General features: G+C 37.3%; 1 protein-coding gene, 1 long non-coding RNA gene and 1 pseudogene across 7 annotated transcripts in view; 2 read left to right on the forward strand and 1 right to left on the reverse strand.

The window, feature by feature from the left end:
* slc4a8 (solute carrier family 4 member 8) overlaps window positions 1–10,762 on the forward strand; it is a 58,922-nt gene extending 48,160 nt beyond the window's left edge. Inside the window, exons 19-25 of one of the 2 annotated variants that reach the window (XM_088338672.1) lie at window positions 1,392–1,643; window positions 1,723–1,791; window positions 3,201–3,374; window positions 3,469–3,600; window positions 3,680–3,783; window positions 7,556–7,661; window positions 9,663–10,762. In XM_088338672.1, coding sequence (XP_088194798.1) covers window positions 1,392–1,643; window positions 1,723–1,791; window positions 3,201–3,374; window positions 3,469–3,600; window positions 3,680–3,783; window positions 7,556–7,661; window positions 9,663–9,668 — 843 coding nt within the window. In that variant the 3' untranslated portion in view covers window positions 9,669–10,762. The remainder of the gene's footprint in view (window positions 1–1,391; window positions 1,644–1,722; window positions 1,792–3,200; window positions 3,375–3,468; window positions 3,601–3,679; window positions 3,784–7,555; window positions 7,662–9,662) is intronic. The other variant, XM_088338673.1, reaches the window with a different exon arrangement.
* LOC148364532 (uncharacterized) overlaps window positions 1–18,103 on the reverse strand; it is a 48,550-nt gene that overhangs the window by 6,081 nt on the left and 24,366 nt on the right. For all 5 annotated transcript variants that reach the window (XR_015850764.1, XR_015850763.1, XR_015850762.1 and 2 more), the window contains exons 6-7: window positions 3,305–3,394; window positions 1,410–1,650 (exon numbers count right to left, since the gene is read on the reverse strand). This is a non-coding gene — a long non-coding RNA (uncharacterized LOC148364532). The remainder of the gene's footprint in view (window positions 1–1,409; window positions 1,651–3,304; window positions 3,395–18,103) is intronic.
* Window positions 5,413–5,568, forward strand: LOC148364533 (U2 spliceosomal RNA; annotated as a pseudogene).

The following is an 18,103-nucleotide window of genomic DNA, read 5'->3' on the forward strand; positions in this document are numbered from 1 at the left end:
TCAAAGAATAGCAACATGGTTGGTCTATAATGACAAAGACGTTAACAGTGTACTCAAAATACCTAATAACAGTGAGATATACCGTATTTTCTGGACAATAAATCTCTCCGGATTATAAATTGCACCAGCCAAAAACCGCAAAATCAAAAAGGAAATAACACATACAACACGGTTCCCGTGGATCCTCAAAAAGTCTCAAAACGCATCGAATTGATTATTCTAAAAATGATGCTTTAATTGGCATTAAAATGTCTTAAATCCAGTTTTTGAAAGACTTAAAAATGTGAACACATTAATAAGATTTATATTTGTGTGGACCGAAACGGTTTAATCACTTGCTTTTGTGGCAACATCGCGTGGCTACAATAACGTATATCAAAAGCTGATGTGGTTTCAGTCAGCCCTTTTGGAGCAGACACGTGTTTTTTTTCACTCCACAATACACTTTACGACTTCGGACAAAGATATTTTCTTTGGACATTGGGAAAGTGTCAATTTAATGAGAACTGGCTGTCCGACAAACGTTTGTCACCATGTCTAAAAGCTGTGCCAGGTAATGTGTGCTGGGCACGATGTATTGTGTGCAAGAAATATTTGTGGATTTTTTTTGCTGACTTTGTCTTAAATTTGATTTTAAAAGGCATTAAAAAGTCTTGAATTTACTGTAAGTGCCTTAAGCAGTAGAAACCCTGTACAAGTCGCACCCCATGCCAAATTTTGAGAAAACCTGTATACGGTCAAAGTTTAAATAATGAACTAGCATCCTGTGCCATCTTCTTTGCAAATGTACAGTATTAAAAACAAAATAAACATATGTGGTAACACGTAAACAATGAATCTATTTTAGTGGTCAAAATCTAAATCTTTTCAAGAAGCAATATGAATTGACACTTTAAGTGCTGTATAAAAACACTCATTGTGCATTAAGAAAATAAGATACCCTCCTTTTTCCCTGCCCAACAACCCAAAACACCCAAAACAGGGACACGTAGATTTTGTAGTTTAGTAAATAACAGAAAATTCCACTTTTTATGCAAGTGACTTTAGACCACTTCCGTTCATTTATTAACTATAGGATTATGAAAGTGCATGCCTGATAAAAAAAAAACATATTTAATGTTCATGTCATCGGGATTATAAAATGTATGCTTTAAAATATAGTTTTCCATTATTTTCTGATATAATCTATGCAGTTTTTGGTGAGCCCAACGTATAACAAATGTTAAAACCTTACACACCCTTTGCAATAACAGTAGTTGTATATATATCCAAAAAAAAACACACAAAATAATACTTTTGGCAGGGTACCTTATAATGTGGTGCACCTTATCACCCAGAAAATACAGTAAATTATTAATAACAAATGTATGTATTGTCCATGTGTTTCCCAGAAAGGCTGCGGGTACCACCTGGACCTCCTGATGGTGGGGATCATGCTGGCTGTGTGCTCCATAATGGGTTTGCCGTGGTTCGTAGCCGCTACCGTCCTATCCATCAGCCACGTGAACAGTTTGAAGCTGGAGTCTGAGAGCTCAGCACCCGGTGAGCAGCCTCGTTTCCTGGGCATCAGGGAGCAGAGACTCACTGGCCTGGTCATCTTCTTGCTCATGGGATGCTCAGTATTCATGACCGGAGCCCTTCAGGTGAGTGCTGCAGTTTGAAGATACATTTGATATAGAGCATTTGATCAGAAAGATTTCCTAAATGCATTTTCTTACTCAGTTCATTCCAATGCCAGTGTTATATGGTGTCTTCCTCTACATGGGATTTTCATCTTTGAAGGGCATCCAGGTACATAATTATATTCCTGCTTTATATCTATATATTTTTTGCTTATTATGTTTAGTAACAGTCAATATTCAAACAATTATTTATATGTATGCATCCATTATCTGCACCGCTGGAGCCCATCCCAGCTATCCTCGGGCAGTGGACACCCTGAACTGTTTGCCAGCCAGTCGCAGGGCTATTTATTTATTGAGATATATATTAATAAGAGACAGAGAGAGAGAGAGAGAGAAAGAGAGAGAGACAGAAAGAGAGAAAGAGGGAGAGAGAGATTATTAATGATTGCAGCTACGCATTGCAAAATAATCTAGTAGAAGGGACATTGTCGATGATTTTGTGCCCTTAAAAAAACATTATTGATTTGATTACCGTAATAAGCAATAATACATGAACTATACTATAAACGTGCATTTTTAAAAATACTCATAGGTCGAGAAATGTGTATCTATTTTACATTACATGAAGCTCAAAGTTAAGAAGAAAAATGGTGCAGTTTGGTCACTTTGAATGTCCGTAGTTTGAATTTTTTCCTTGTGCTTTTTAGCACTTGCTTTTGGTTGCACGACCCAATCCAGGAACATCTAATGGTCAAATAATACACAGTGTGCAATTTAAAATTGTGAAAAAAACAATCATACAAAGTTAAAATAAAATCAGCTAAATTATTTGCCAAAAGAATGGGATATTTTGATACAGTACGCCAGAGATGAATCATGCATATAAAACTGCTTGCCTTAATGAATACAAAAGATGCAAAACGTGCTAATGGTATTGATCATGAAAGTTAAAAGCAATCAAGAAGGAGCAACAAGAAAACCTTTGCCTAATTAGCAGATAATTTTGCTCAATGAGGTGTTTTTTTTTTTTTTACCTGATTTCACTTTTTTTCTCTCGTAAAAAAATAACTATGGCATAACATTTTGGTCTTTTTAATTTTAATATAACAAAAAGTAGCTGCTATCTTGGATATGAGATCATTTTTCTTGTGTTCATTGCTGGCTGATAAGTTTATTCTGTTTTAATATTGGACACCTGTTAAGGAAATTTCATAGGATGCCAGTTCCTTTTGACTATTATTGCGCACTGTTCATTGTTTTGACTAATCATTGTTGCTATAGGCCAATCATGTTGCCAGTCTTTGATTTTCACATCTTAGGACTGAGCTTCTCACTCTGATCTCCTTGCAAGTTCAAAATGCATTGATGTCTTCTCCCCTTATTTTGAGTGTTTACTTAAGTTTAAACAGAACACTGGCCATACAAGAAAGTATAGCATTTAATTGTGACACACTGACATTAACTTCGCTAGAGGTCCAGCTTAATTAAAATAAGTGTTAACATATAGTCTCTCTTGTTCTGCCTTTGACACCCATATGGCGTGCGTTCATTAATACTCATAAATCTTGGCCGTAGTTTTTCGACCGTCTCAAGTTGTTTGGGATGCCGGCCAAGCACCAGCCAGACTTTATATACCTGCGCCACGTGCCCTTGAGGAAGGTTCATCTCTTTACACTCACCCAGCTGACTTGTCTCGTGCTTCTTTGGGTCATCAAGACTTCGCCTGCTGCTATCGTCTTCCCAATGATGGTGAGTGGCACAGTCACAACCTATTCGATGGAAAAATACATTGTTGTCATTTTACTCAAACTACCGTTTTTTTTTTTCTCCTTTATGTGAACAGGTACTAGCTCTGGTATTCATCCGCAAACTACTGGACCTGTGCTTCTCCAATAGAGAGCTCAGCTACCTAGATGATCTCATGCCAGAATGGAAGAAAAAAAACCTTGATGATGCGTCCAAAAAGATTGAAGAGGTAATAGAATAGTTCAAAACGGTGATGTTCTTTTAAGAAAATTCCAGATGTATATTGATGGTGGGTGTTTCTGTTTCAGGAGACGCAAGTGATGCTGAGTACAAAAAGTGAAGATGCTTCAGTTGTTCACATCCCCCTGGAGAGCTGTACGCCAGAGCAGAGCTCAAAGGCCCATGACCCCAGGTCAGTGGGAACACAGCACGTCACATCCATAAGAGAATTAAGCTTTTTGCACATAATTGATTGTAGAGAATTCATTATACCATATTTCCTACCAACACTTTTACGATACTGCAAATATACTATAGCAATAGCTGTGTTGAGAGACTAAAACCAAGTGGAATTATCTGCCAATGCATTAAGATTTAAAGCTGAAAAACAAATTAACGATTGCATAAAATGGAAATTTGACATGCTTTATTTAGCTAATTGTTCATGTAAAAAACTTGTTTTGAAGTTTCACAAACTCAATAAAAATAGATAATCTTTAAGCAAGATTAGATCTCATCTATTATGGTTATCTCAAAACGAGCTCAAGCATCATTTATGGTGGATGATAAAAGAGTTTAAGTCAAGGTTAGGTTTTTTTCTGAAGTTTTTGCAGTCCAAAGAGATTCAATATCAAGTACACTAACTACGTAATACATTAAATGCAAATTAAATGAATACAATGAAAATGAGATTTAAAAGCCGACATATAAAATATTTTTTTTAATTTAATGATGTATTATATGAATAAATCCCTCACAAAAAAATTATTCAGTGACGACTATAAAGTCATGATAAAATATTGTAGTTGCACAGCTTAGTGGGCATCTGTCTTTATGGCTTCAGTTCCTGATCGTAAAATAACCACAAGGGGGCGTCCCAGACTGATATTACCAAGATGACCTTAGTCCAGCTACCTTGAAATAAAACAGGCATAGGAGTGATATCATAAGCTCTGAAACTAAACGCATCATTTCAAAACAATTCTATTTTTCTTTTGTTTACTCTATTGCAAAAATGATATTTAGCTTCTATTAGTATGCTTTTTAAACCTTATCAAGAGATGCCAATCTTAAAGCAGGGTGTTAAAATGTCTTATAAGATTCAATTAACCCTGACAACCCACAAGTCATAATTTTTTCATAATTAAATGATTATTTCTACGCATCAAAAGCTAATGCAGCGAGCGTCTCTGATTAGCGAATTCAGTAGGTGCAGGGTCTCAAAAGTTGAATATCAATCCCTGACTTGGCTTTTAGCATGACCGAGGTTAGCACTAGTGACCTACTGTGCAAACCTGTTTTTTTCTTTAACCAACTAGCCCTAAAAGCAACATGGACATGAAGAGCACTCTGCAAGCTGGGAGATACATTCAAACGCATTTGGACATTTCCAAGTGGAACAGAAAAAAGTAGATCACTGTGTTAAATGCTAATAATTGCATCTATCAGTCTATAGAAGAACTGTATTTTCTGGCTGATAAAAACACACCCAAAAACCGCAAATTGGCCAGGATTTTGAAAGTGTGACTTATAATCTAGTGCACCATATTTATCGAAAATATGGTGGATAAAATTGGAAATCCATAATTAAAATTAGATTATACTGCAGATGGTAACTTTTCTGCATTTGATGATCATATACAGTGGTCTTTGAGAGCCTTCTTGTTAATTTTACGAACATGCTTGTTACATTTCAACCAACGATAAAAGGGGTTGTTATAATAACCAAAATGCAACCATAGTATTTTTATCCAATTTTCAAGGCTCTGTATATTATTTGAGAGCTTTTCATGTCTCCTGTGGTTCTGATATAATTGGTAGGAGATGGTCAGGGCTTTAATGCTAGGACCTTAACTTGGCCTTTTACCTCTTGCCATGATCTTTGATTTTTGCAATCCGGAGATGGAATAAGAGCTTGCTCTGTCCACTCCACGCATCGGCCCGGTATTGCAGTACCTCCGGGAACGGTGCATTCGCAATGATCGCAGCAAGGCTTTAGGGCTAGGACCTTAGCTTGGCCTTTTGGCTGAGAGTAAGTGTCCCGGCTCCTAGGCTTTGTAGCGTATTATGAACAGACCGATAACGGATAATGGATAATGAATAACGAAGATAGAACAATAACCCTTAAAAACCCCAAACCCCCCCAATACTTCATATTTTTATTTTATTTTGTATGTTTAATGAAATAGACATAAATAATGTTCGGTTCACAATCGTTTGTGCCAGTGTGAGATTACTGTTCTGCCTTTGAGATACATATAGAGTGGTATTGAAGCGCACTCTTTTGGTTAACATGTTTATTTTTGTTGCTAAAATTAGAACAAAGAAAAACGCAGAACAGCGGCACAGATGCTGACTTTCTACTGCATGTTGTGAACCCTTTTTTTGTTGTTCACTAGCTGACTGACAAAAAGGGGAATACTTAAGAGTGAGAACAGCACAGTAACTATGAATGAATTCAAGAATTTCAGAGGTGAAACCAGATGTAATTATGTTAATTTAGATTCAATAAAATGAATTATTTTAAATGTATGCAACTCTAGCTCTTACTGTAGTATTTATTCCATGCGCCTTATAGTCCAGTGTGCCTCATACATGAAAGAAATATCACAAAATACCATTTTTTTGGGGGTGCCCCTGATAGTACGGTGCGCCTTATTGTGCAGAAAACACAGTAAATTAAAACATGGTTGGTGTGAATTTTTTTTCCTCTTAATTATATAAGTCCTTTGGTAATTAACTCATTCACTGCCTACCATGAATCCAACTACTTAAAACATCAACAATTACAATTTTGTTGAACTATTAGAAAACAATTATGAGACTTATGGTCGCCATTCAACAGATAAAAGGAAATAAACTATGCTAAATATGGAAATGATGAAATAACCGGAATATGTTCTTTTGCAAAGAAAAATATTACTATCAGCGATCAAAAACACACACAAAAACACTAAAGAGTTCAATAAATAAACACATAAAACAATTCTGGCAGCATGGCAGCGCAGTGGTTAGCGCTTGTGGGGCACAGTTCTGAGGTCATGAGATTGAACCTCCTGTGTGGAGTTTGCATGTTCTCCCCGTGCTTCCGTGGGTTTCCTCAGAGCACTCCGGTTTCCCCCCACATTCCAAAAACATGCATGTCAGGATAATTGGCCGGTCCAAATTGTCCCTAGGTGTGAATGAGAGAGTGAGTTTTCTGTCTCTGTGTGCCCTGCGACTGTCTGGCAACCAGTTTCATTTGCATATCATTTTGCAAAGTAGACAGAGAACACGAGAAAAATTGATGAGTGGTTGGGAATCAAGCCAAAACCTCAGCTCCAGAAGAAGCATTCAAAAGAAGCTAACAAAATTTATGACGCTACAAAACGTAAACGTACTTTAAAAGCATCGTGGAAAGAGGAGTTCATGTTCTTGTTGCAGACGACGCAAAGCAAACATTGCATGAATGAAGAGGAGTAAAAACGGGTACATATTGATGGCAGATGGAAAACAGCGATGTCACAAACATGCAATGAATATTATAAGATTATCAATCCTTCATACTTTGCAACAATGTTTTTTTTTTTGCGATTAGTCGTCTTATTGCTTAAAGTTCTGAAAAATAGGGCAAGCAACTTTATGGCTGGGCAGGCAACTTTTCAGAGTTATCTGCCCTGGTGTACGGCAACTTTTTGTCATGAGTTTCAGACACTGCTCTGGCACTGAATAAGTTAATCAAGTACGAAGCTTCAATCCTTCATTCTAGCTCTAGAAAAGACTACTAAGGAATATTTCACGGCTCTTGCGTAGCACCACCTGTTGTTTTGGTATGCAATAAGCGAATTGAAGATGTGTTTGTAAATAAATGCAAGCGTCTTGATTGCCTTTCTTCTCCTGCACATGTTGTACTCACCCTGTGACACTTCCAATCCTGCTCCCCACGTCAATTCTGAGCTTTTTTCCTTTCCTCCTCCCATCCCTAGGTGTGATCCCTCTGAAATTAATATCTCTGATGAAATGTCTAAAACCACCATGTGGAAATCTCTGAGCTCCAATCAAAAAGACTCTCGTCCTGTATCTGCTAAGAAGGCAAGGCGAGCCCCCCCTATGGAATCTCCTTTTTCTGTTTCTGTTCATGTTTTACAGGGTTCGTACGGGTCCTTGAAATCCTTGATTTTCAATGTGTTTTCAAGGATTGAAAAGTGTTTGAATTTTGGGTGAAGTGCCAGTAAATACTTGCCATGTTTCTCAACTAGTCTGCTTGAAAATGATGCAGACACTGCTCTCTGGTAGCTTCGCTTTTTTGTTGCATTCATTCCCTTGGCAGCGGTCATTTCTTTGTTCAGTGTTGTCCTAGTAAGTGTCATTGCCCCCTTACGAGGTCACGTCCAGGAGGACAAGTACATCTTACTCCTAAACAGGGCTCTATGAAATGTGTATAAGGGCAAGAGTTATTTATCAATTGTGGATGTTTATTTTGGGTAAATTGTCAAATTGTAATGAAAAACTTCTTGCAACTGATAATTAAGGTAACATATTAGCGTACCCAACACCTATATGGTGAAAGGTTTGTATATTCGGATCCACAAATATATTCATGATCAATCGTAAATGGTCTGCATTTATACAGCGCTTTTCAATACACTGAATACCTCCCAAAGCACTTTACAATCTGCTTCACGCTTACCCATTCACACACAAACTCACACACCGATAGCCACGTCAGCTCTGCAAGGCAACTACTTGCTTATCAGGGGCATTAGGGGCTCAGTTTCTTGCCCAAGGACATTTTGACATCTAACTCGAAGGAGCCGGGAATCCCACCTGTGATCACGATCTAAAAATCCTGTGTCCTGATAAATGCACAAGCAAGATTAAAAATCGCATATGTAAGTCTCAGCTATATTTGTGGATCTGCAAAATACACGATTCACACCGCATTTCTTCTTTTAATGGTACTGGAGAAATCGGGAAATCGGCTTTGACCATATTATCTTACTAAATTGGCTGGAAAAACGGATTGGTCTCAGGAACTGTACTCTCATGGTTCAGATCTTAAGTCTCCGAAAGGACGCATTGTGTTAGATACGGTGATATGACCTCTGAGCATTTCAATGTTACCTGTGGCATTCCGCAGGGCTCAGTACTTGGTCCTTCTCTACAGCATTTATATGATTCCATTATGATATATTATTCGCAAGTATAATATTAGTTTTCATTGCTATGCAGAAGCCACTCAACTGTATCTTTCAATGGAGCAATCTGGTCCATTAAGTTGTAGAAATTAGGAGGCCTAAAAAGATGGATTTCATTGTACCTCCTGCACCTCAACTCGGAAAAAAAAATTAAATATTAGCTATAGTTCCATCTCAATGCTGTGCCTTGTCCTCAAACACTGCTCTAAACCTTGAATAATGTAATATCAGCCAAAGTGACTCAGTCAAAAATGTAAGTGTCACATTTGACCCTAATCTGTCCTATCAGTAACACTTTAAGAAGAATAACTGATCAGCTTTTTTCCATCTTGGCAACATTGCAAAATTCACTCTATGCTGTCCCAGTCTGATGCTGAGATAATAATTCATGCATTTGTTACTTTCTGTCTCGAGAATTGTAATGTAGTACTCTCCGGTCTCCCGAAGTCTAGCATCAAACATCTGCAGCTGGTAGAAAATGGTGCAGTGAGGCTTTGAACAAAGACAATAAAGTTTGATCACATTACCCAGATTTTGGCTGACCTGCATTGGCTCCCTCTCATTTTAAGATTTGTCTTGTATGTTGATGCCTTTGCAACAACGTTCATTGCAGCCTAGTATTCCTGGAAGAGGGATTACCTCATGGGCTCTTCTCAAGGTTTCTGAGTATTTTCCTTTCCCCTTATGTAGGTTTTAAATCAGGTGATGCTGTAATAGTAGTCTGTAGTCTGTACAGCCCTTTGAGACTTCTTGGGCTTTATAAATAAACATGACTTTGAAAGTCCTTAAAAAGTGCTTGAATTTGGCCACGAAAAAGGTGTACGAACCCTGGTTTTGGCAGCTCCCCAGTAGAAACCTTCACCCCTATCTAAACTTTTTTTGTTTACATTTATAGGATTGAAGACATCGCCTTCATTGACGACTAAACAGTGCCACAGTGAGCAGAGCTGTGAATCCTAACCGTTCATCTGAGTCCGAGATGTGATTTGTCTGTTGCAGTGGCCACTCGAGCCATTTAGGGACACTTCAGTCCACCGGCACGCACACACTACTCACATGCAAACACAGCAATGAATGCAGTCTGATAGCAAATAGATTCGAAGTGGGACAGGGTCTATTCTCTTTGGCGTGATGTTCCCACTAAAGTCACATGAAAGTAAAGGGGAAAAAAATTACCTTGCTGCACTTTCACCTGAATGTAAAATCAAATTGGGTCTTCCTCAGCACTGCGCCACCTATGACAATTTTAAAATTGGTTGTTCAAATCTTGTTCTTGACAACCTGATACAAGCAGAAGACCAAAGTGTCAAAATCTTTTTTTGTTTTCTGGGGGGGTAAATAAGGATTTTATGTTTTGGGGGACGCTTTAATACAACATTTGAATTAATATTTTTTTTAATTGCCATTACATTGCAGGTTCTACTTATTTAACATATTCTTATTTTGTTACTTTACTCATTTTTTAATATAGTTCAAGTAAAATTATATTTTTTCTAACTGTGCTTTTAAGGGTTACAAAATTTGAAACATTATACCCAAATTGCGAAAAATAATTCACTGGAAGATAGTTTATCCAATTCAAAACGGTTGATGTTTTAAAACTTGTTCTTTACTAAATTAAAAAAAAAAAAACACTCAAAAAAGGAAGAATTATCTGGAAAAGAAAATGTTGCTCATTTTAAGATTTTTTTTTTAAAGCAAATGAGTTTGGAAATAAATATTGGAGCAAATACAATACCCTTTAGAATTAGACTTATATTTTCAAATAAGTTTGCTTATCTTATAAAATATTGTGCTACAAAAATAAATACAAAATATATTTTAGATCAGGGGTCGGGAACCTATGGCCCACGAGCCATATATGGCTCTTTTGACGAGTATAAGGGGATAAGATATAACTCCGGCAACATTTTCTACATTGTCCTTATGATGCGTGTGCAGCCAATTTAGCATGAGTAAAACAAGGACACCACTAAGCTCACCGACTGTTTGGTCCTGTCTCAACTGCAGTTTAAAGTCAAGGTGTTTCATCAACAGACCCTGTTTTGGCTGTATTTTTCTAAAGAATCCTTCATATAGAAGCTCATTAAATAACCTATTTCACTGTTGGGACACTTCATTATGAAAACGCACAAAAAACTGTACACGCGCACAAAAACACCAGCAAACAACCCATAGCAATTTGATTGGGCGAGCGATAGGGATGGGCGACGCTATAAACACAAAGCACTAATACACAGTGCACTATAAACACAGCGCACTCCCTTCTCCCCCTCGCCAAGCGCTGTCTGCGCAGAAGGTAAATACGTCTTGTTTGCAGTATTTTGTGACATTTTTCCAAAATAACTTTTCTCGCACCTAGTTTTGAAACCATTATTTAAGACAAAAACAAAGGTCAAAATTAGCCTTATCATTTCTAAGTAACCGTGAAAGCGAGACAATTTTAAGTGGAATATTTATATTGATATGGGACACAGGCTCTGGCATTATTATTATTTTATACATTTTAACAAAATTATCAGCTTTTGTCTGGACAGCGGGTTAGGTGGTTTTGTTGAATTTTGTCTTAAAATATCTGGTGTGGCTTTCCCCTCGCTCTCAAAGAAAAAAATCCTTTCATGGCTCTTTGGGCCTAAAAGGTTCCCAACCCCAGGTATAGTGTTCTTTTTGACACAAAAAATACAGTCACATAAGTAGAAAAATCCTTTAAATAAGCAAAATTATATGCCATTGTCAATGGCAAGTCAAAGAAGAAATCCATACAAAGTTTGTGTTCAAATGCTCCCAATAACATTTTTGGTCAAAACAGATGTATATATTAGTATTGAATCTGTATTATTTTCCTTACTCTCCTTGAAAAAAACGTTTAGAAAGATATAGGAAGATTAGACGGAAATGCCTACAATATTAAAATGAATAGAATACATTTCAGCATACGCAAAGAAATTCATTCAATAGTACAATCGTTAAGCACAGCAATACATTCACAAAGTGAATAGTTTTCAGCTTCACGCACAAGTGGACTTGCAAGTAGTCCAATAAGGGTCAGGGGATTTCAGAAATATTGTTTTGTAAAAATCATAATTATGGTCGATATTCCCTAAATTCAACGCACAGTGTGAACTCATGCGAGTTTTGTGTAGTGTAGTATAACACAGTGAACGTCTACGGAAACAGCCAAACGTATAGTTTCTTATTTTTGTACATAACTCTTGGAAGGCACTTTGAATGGACAATTTTGGATGTGTTGTGGCCTTTAATAATAAAGGATTTTGATGTGGGAGGGTATCATTGCAGCAATAATTTACCCCCAGTACATCTTAACTGAACTGTAAGGCTTACAATTAATCATACCCATTTTTGTTAAATCAGGGATTCTTTATGTCATTTGAACCTGGAGTGCTGTTGAATTATTACATTTGAAAATAAATCAGGCACATTTGCATCCATCATGCAAATTCTACCAACAAGTTCCAGACACACACACCTACTTTATTTTTGGTAGCACTTTCTGTAGATAAATATATGTATAATTCCGATAACTACTACAATCATTTCTTGATATTCCAACTTGTTACCTTGACTTTCTGTATGTAGATTATGTATAAAAGTATATAAATAAGATGGTCGCTGGCTTGGTGAAAATCTAATAAGATGCCTCAAAATGTCAAGAATTATGTGAAAGTGGCACAATGCATTTTTGTCTGCCTTTATTTCTTCGGCCTTAAGGGGCACCATTCTTTTTGATTGTCTTTAGCACTGTACTGTATAATTAATCTGCATCTTGTAGATTGCAGCGCACAGGCACAGAAACCTGTTTCACACTGTAACATTTTATTCGTGTCCTGCCTGTACTTCTAAGTCGGTGTAAATTGTTTGAATGTTAGTAGCCTATGTGTGTGATGTAAAAGGACCAATAACTAAGATAATATTTGGCATGATGTAATATTCTCTCATGGACAGTAAATATGGAAAGCCAAAACTGAAGAAAATTGAAATATTTAGAACGTGATCATACATTAAACAAATTGTTCTGTAAAATGCACAGATTCAATTACTTGTGTCTGTCTTTTAAACAAGAGAGTTGTGTATTTGTGAATGTATGGCTGATATTCGGAATGTTATCAGAATTACTCAAAGTTCATATTATACAGTAGAACAAAAAACACTTCCTAAAGCATCGTACTGTTTTTGAGCATCACAAATAATGATGGGAAAATGAAACCTCGTGATGCACTTGAAATGATTATTTAACTCATCTAAATTGTGCTCTTCATCTAATTATAATAGTGCCAAGGGTGCAATCCAAATGAATCAATGAATATTGCAAGTGCTTATAAAGCTTTAGTTGTCCATTACTAATAATCATGTTAAAGTTATATTCTATTTTTAAAAGCACAGCATCTCACCCCTTGTTGTGCTGTGGGCTTGATGTTAGGTGTCATGTTGGGAAGAGCTAAGTGGAATGATTTTTTGGTGAATGTGAGAATGTAATCGACATTAGCCAACTCTCACTAGTGGGCTTATGGCTTAGGTATATAGATTTCAGACAGATACATAGTTATTTTTGACTACAATCAAAAGTTGAGAAAAAAAGACCTGCTTGTGCTCGTGTAAATTAAAGTTGTACTAAAGTAAAATTTTCAGTTGACGAAGTAAAATGGAGCCATACAGAGAGAACCCTTTCCATACTTAAAACTCTCAAAGAATGTTTCCAATTGAACTGTACATGTTTTGTATGTACGTATATGTATGTGTATTTGATTACGTAAAAATAAAAAATTATACGATTAATCAACGGGTGTTGAATATTTTCTTAATTTCTCGCTTGATATTGATAAGTTTAAGCTGTTTAACTTAAAACTTTGTGTCAACTCCTTAGTTTTTATAGTTACTGTTACAAAACCAGTTAAAGGTACATCATGTATTTTTTAGCGCCTTCTTAAAACGTCATTTAAAAAAACAATATTGATCTGTATCATATGCAAAAACATATGAACTTACCATCTTATAAATGTGCATTTTTTATCAGGTCTAGATACTGATGTTATCTAGCTATATTTAGCTGGATTGCTAGTTATATAGCGTGATACATTGGCGAGCTACAACACCAGCTATGTAAATAAAAATAAATAAACCTAGAATGCATATGGACTTCACTTTTTGGCCTCCTTTGCCTTTTGTACCACAAGGACGTAGCCACAACAAGCCTTTTCAGGAACATTCGGTCCATGATTCTGGGAAGTAACATCATTCCTATTTTGTCAATTTCTTGCCGACCTAACTCACAGGAGCCTCAACTAAAACCCAACTTGCAGGATCGCCTTCCACATACCTACCCGCCTGCACAGTCCTCCCCCACATTTGATCCTTGAGGTGAGAGCAGCTCCACACATCTGGAGGTGATCCCAAGGAAGAATAGCCTGTGGGAAGGCAGGCCTACCGGGTTCAAGATGCACAAGCAGCACCCTTTATGTAGATCTAAATGTGCACGCTGAGCCCCGGGGCGTCATGTGATCCCTACTCCCAATACTGGTGATTACAAACAGCTGGCGGGGATTGGGACTCGGCCAATAAGAAATCAGAGTGGCTGTGACATCACAATGGGGAAGTGGGGTGTAAGGGACATTTTAGATGGCTTTTCACCCCTTGAGTTTAAACAGAGACCAGAAAAGTGACGTGACTGACACTTAATTTTTTCCCAAGCATTGTTGCTGCCTGCACAGCTACCTACTTAGCTAACTGGCTACATAGCTAAAAGCATTATCTAGCCATTAAGCTGACTAAAGTATCTACTGAGCGAGCTATCTAACTATTAAAATACATGGAGCCAGCTAACCTCAGTACATATTTCTCGTTTTCCTTATCTATAATTCTAGTAAGCTCAGTAGGCCCACTATTTCATGTAATGAATAGCTTGAGTATTGATTTGCCTAGCTAGCATTCTAGCTAAAGTATCTAGCAACCAGTGTTGGGACTAACGCGTTCCTGGAACGCAATAACTTTTCCTGGTAGCGAGAAATGAAACACATTATGAAGAATGTTTTTGTAACTCAAATGTTGTTACTACATGGTGTGTTACAGCATTATTAAATGAAGGTCATCAATTACATTGTTCGTTGATTGCTGATTTATCCTGCATGACTTATGATCTCACATTAAACATTGGATCAGCAACATTACTTGATTTACATGTACCTACAAAGAACAAACGGTTATGGTGGCGCTGCCTCAGGCACAGAGTATGAGAATGCTAAATTTCTCCTCATGGAGATATTCTCCCTATCGCACTTACTCCCATCTAAGCCAAATGAAATACTAAAGCTATAGGGGGCAGCTTTTATGCGCATATTTAGTTTTGTGTCACCAGTATTGAATGGTATGCAGCGCGTGGGGAAGGCATGGCTTATACAGGAACAGTAAACCAAACGTCAAAATGTGGGACAAATGTGAGCACAAAGTTTATTAGATTTTTTTTTTTTTCTCAATAGAGCATAGCTGGTGAATAAAAAAATGTCTTGGGCAGTACCCAGCCACGGAGGAGGAGATATTTGAGTGGTTTGAAGCCCAGAGACAAAGTGGATATGGAGTGTCTTGGCTAAGTGTTGATTTACAAGTTCTTAAGATTGCACAAGCCAAGAAATATGAAGGGTTTCACTGTTTCCACAGGTTGGTGAACACATTTTCTTGTATTTATTTTATTATGTGGCTATTTCAAAGCAATTTTGGGGGTCCTCTTTTATGCGAGTAATTACACTGTAACTTGCAACTAAAAAGTGGAATTCTTCAGAGTAACGTTGTACCGTTTGGTGTCAGTAAACTGGGGGGTAACTGAATTACTTTGAAATGAAGTAACTGTAACTAAGTACTGTTTTCCACAAATGTGCCCATCACAACTATAAACTAGATATGTTGCTATATTTAGCTTGCTAGCTTCAGTATTTATTTACCTTGCTAGTATTGTAGCTTACCAAAGTAGCAAGCTGTATAACTAATTATCTAGCTACATATAGTTAACTAGCGTCAGTAACTATTATGCTAAAATATAATCTACCTGACTGGTTTAATTTTGAGCTCATTGGTAGCACTGCTACTTTGGACATTTAATGAACATACTCCACAGCCTCTTATGTTCGACTAAACTAGCGCCTCAATTGTTCCACCCATTTTAATAACTTGTCTGAATGATTTTTTTGTTTTGATAATTTTGGGAGGGTTTTTTTTTTTAAAGACGATTTTTAAGAAGCTCTGTTCTTCTTTTCGAGATCTCATCTCCACTTGTATATTGTGGTGTGCTTCTATTGGATTGATTGTGTCCAAGGGGTAAAGATGGTGGTTGTGTATGTTTATCATTTTTTATATAGAGATAGATAGATAGATAGATAGATAGATAGATAGATAGATAGATAGATAGATAGATAGATAGATCGATAGATAGATAGATATCTGAAAGAAAAAACAAGGATGTCACCTTTTATTTTTTTACCTACCTAACTTTAAGAAGACTGGGTGTACCAATGGCCCAAATTGCTTCATTGACAATGACATAAGAACATTGAGAACAGAACACGAGATCTCGTCCAAAGACAAGACCACCGCATGCGGGTAAGCAAAATTAATCTTATTTGCCTCTTGCCCCCTGTCGGTCCCAGCAGGCTGTAGTGCGCCTTTCTCAGTGAACAGAGGCAGCCCAGGGCCGGCCCTCCCCTCCATCAATCTCTGTCATAAATCTGTCACGCGGGGAAAAAAGAAAGTGCTGAATACAGATTTGTCAGTAATTAATCTAACCTCTATTACCAGGCTGGGATATTGTGTCCTCTATATCTGGAGACAATAAGCCCCTCTTAACGTGGAGCACGACAATCCTAGTTATGTGTTTTAAAAGAGAAGAGTACTCTACGATAGATGAAACACTGCGATTGGGAACTCAGCTTCCTTTCCTTTTCCGTCCTCAGCGCAACTCTTTGCACATAAGCCCACCTTTGTGAGTCTGCTGTTGTCTATAATTGGAAATCATTGAGACAGAGCGGTGCCATTAAACCTGGAGGAGACGCAAAGGACTCGGCAAGTGAGTTCAGCTAATTGACATTCCACACTTGAAACATGCACAAGAAAGACATGGGCCTTATTCGAAACACGCGCTGCTATTGTATATTCAAGTCCTGCTAAAACTTCAATGCTGCAAACATTAACAATAACCATGTCTTTTTCACATTGTTCCTAGATAGATAGATAGATACTTTATTCATCCCCGAAGGGAAATTCACATTTCCAGCAGCATCCCTGAGCTGAGAACAATACAATAATAAAGCAAAAAGAATACAATATACAAATACCCAGTGTGACGTGCAAATGCCCACTGTAGCGTGTTATATAGAATATCTAAATAGTGCTACACAGAATACATATTGCAATAAGATTCGGTAATATGCAATGTAGGTTGTGTGGGTTACTGTGGGCTTTTACTCTGCCGGGTAGAGTTAAAGAGCCTCATGGCATGAGGAAGAAAAGATCTCTTCAGTCTGTCCGTACTACAAGACAGTGACAGCAGTCTGTCGCTGAAACTGCTCTTCTGTCTGGAGATAATGCTGTGTAGTGGATGCGATGGATTGTCCATGATTGACCTCAGCTTTTTCAGTGCTCGTCTCTCAGCTACTGTTGTTAGGCTGTCCAGCTCTTTGCCCACAACAGAGCTCGCTTTCCTAGCCAGTTTATTGAGACGAGAGGCATCTTTCTTCTTGACGCTGCCTCCCCAACACGCTGTCGCATAGAAGAGGGCGCTTGCCACAACTGTCTCATAGAATATTTTCAGGAGCTTTTTGCAGATTTTGAAGGAGGCCAGCTTTCTGAGGAAGTAAGGCGGCTTTGCCCTTTCCTTTCCTGTTTCTCCATGCAGAAATTCACTTCAAGTGACACTTCATTAGATAGTTTAGAAGTTTTTAGTGAGTGAAAAATGTTGGCTTGTACCACAATAGACGTTTTTAAAAACTCACACAACATATTTTTAATTATAACTGTCACTGATTGAGATATTGTATTTATGTGTGTAGAACGCACTTTTTTAACTTCAAACATAACTCAACTTGGGTGTGCTTTATACACAACTAAATACAGTACTTCAGTACTTATCAATTCTTTTTTACATTTTCACAACAATTTGAGACTGTAGTAATTACATTGTCCAGGTAACATTGTAGGATACATTTGTAAAAAGCTCCTAATGTGAATTTCCCTGCGGGAATGAAAAAAGTATCTGTCTATCGATCTAATTTAATTTATTTCAGTTTATAATGCTGGAAACAGAACCACAATATATTGTTCAATTCATGTCTACAC

Source organism: Urocampus carinirostris, chromosome 6 (genome assembly GCF_059441175.1).
Source record: "Urocampus carinirostris isolate Australia breed hairy pipefish chromosome 6, RoL_Ucar_1.0, whole genome shotgun sequence".
Lineage (NCBI taxonomy): Eukaryota > Metazoa > Chordata > Actinopteri > Syngnathiformes > Syngnathidae > Urocampus > Urocampus carinirostris.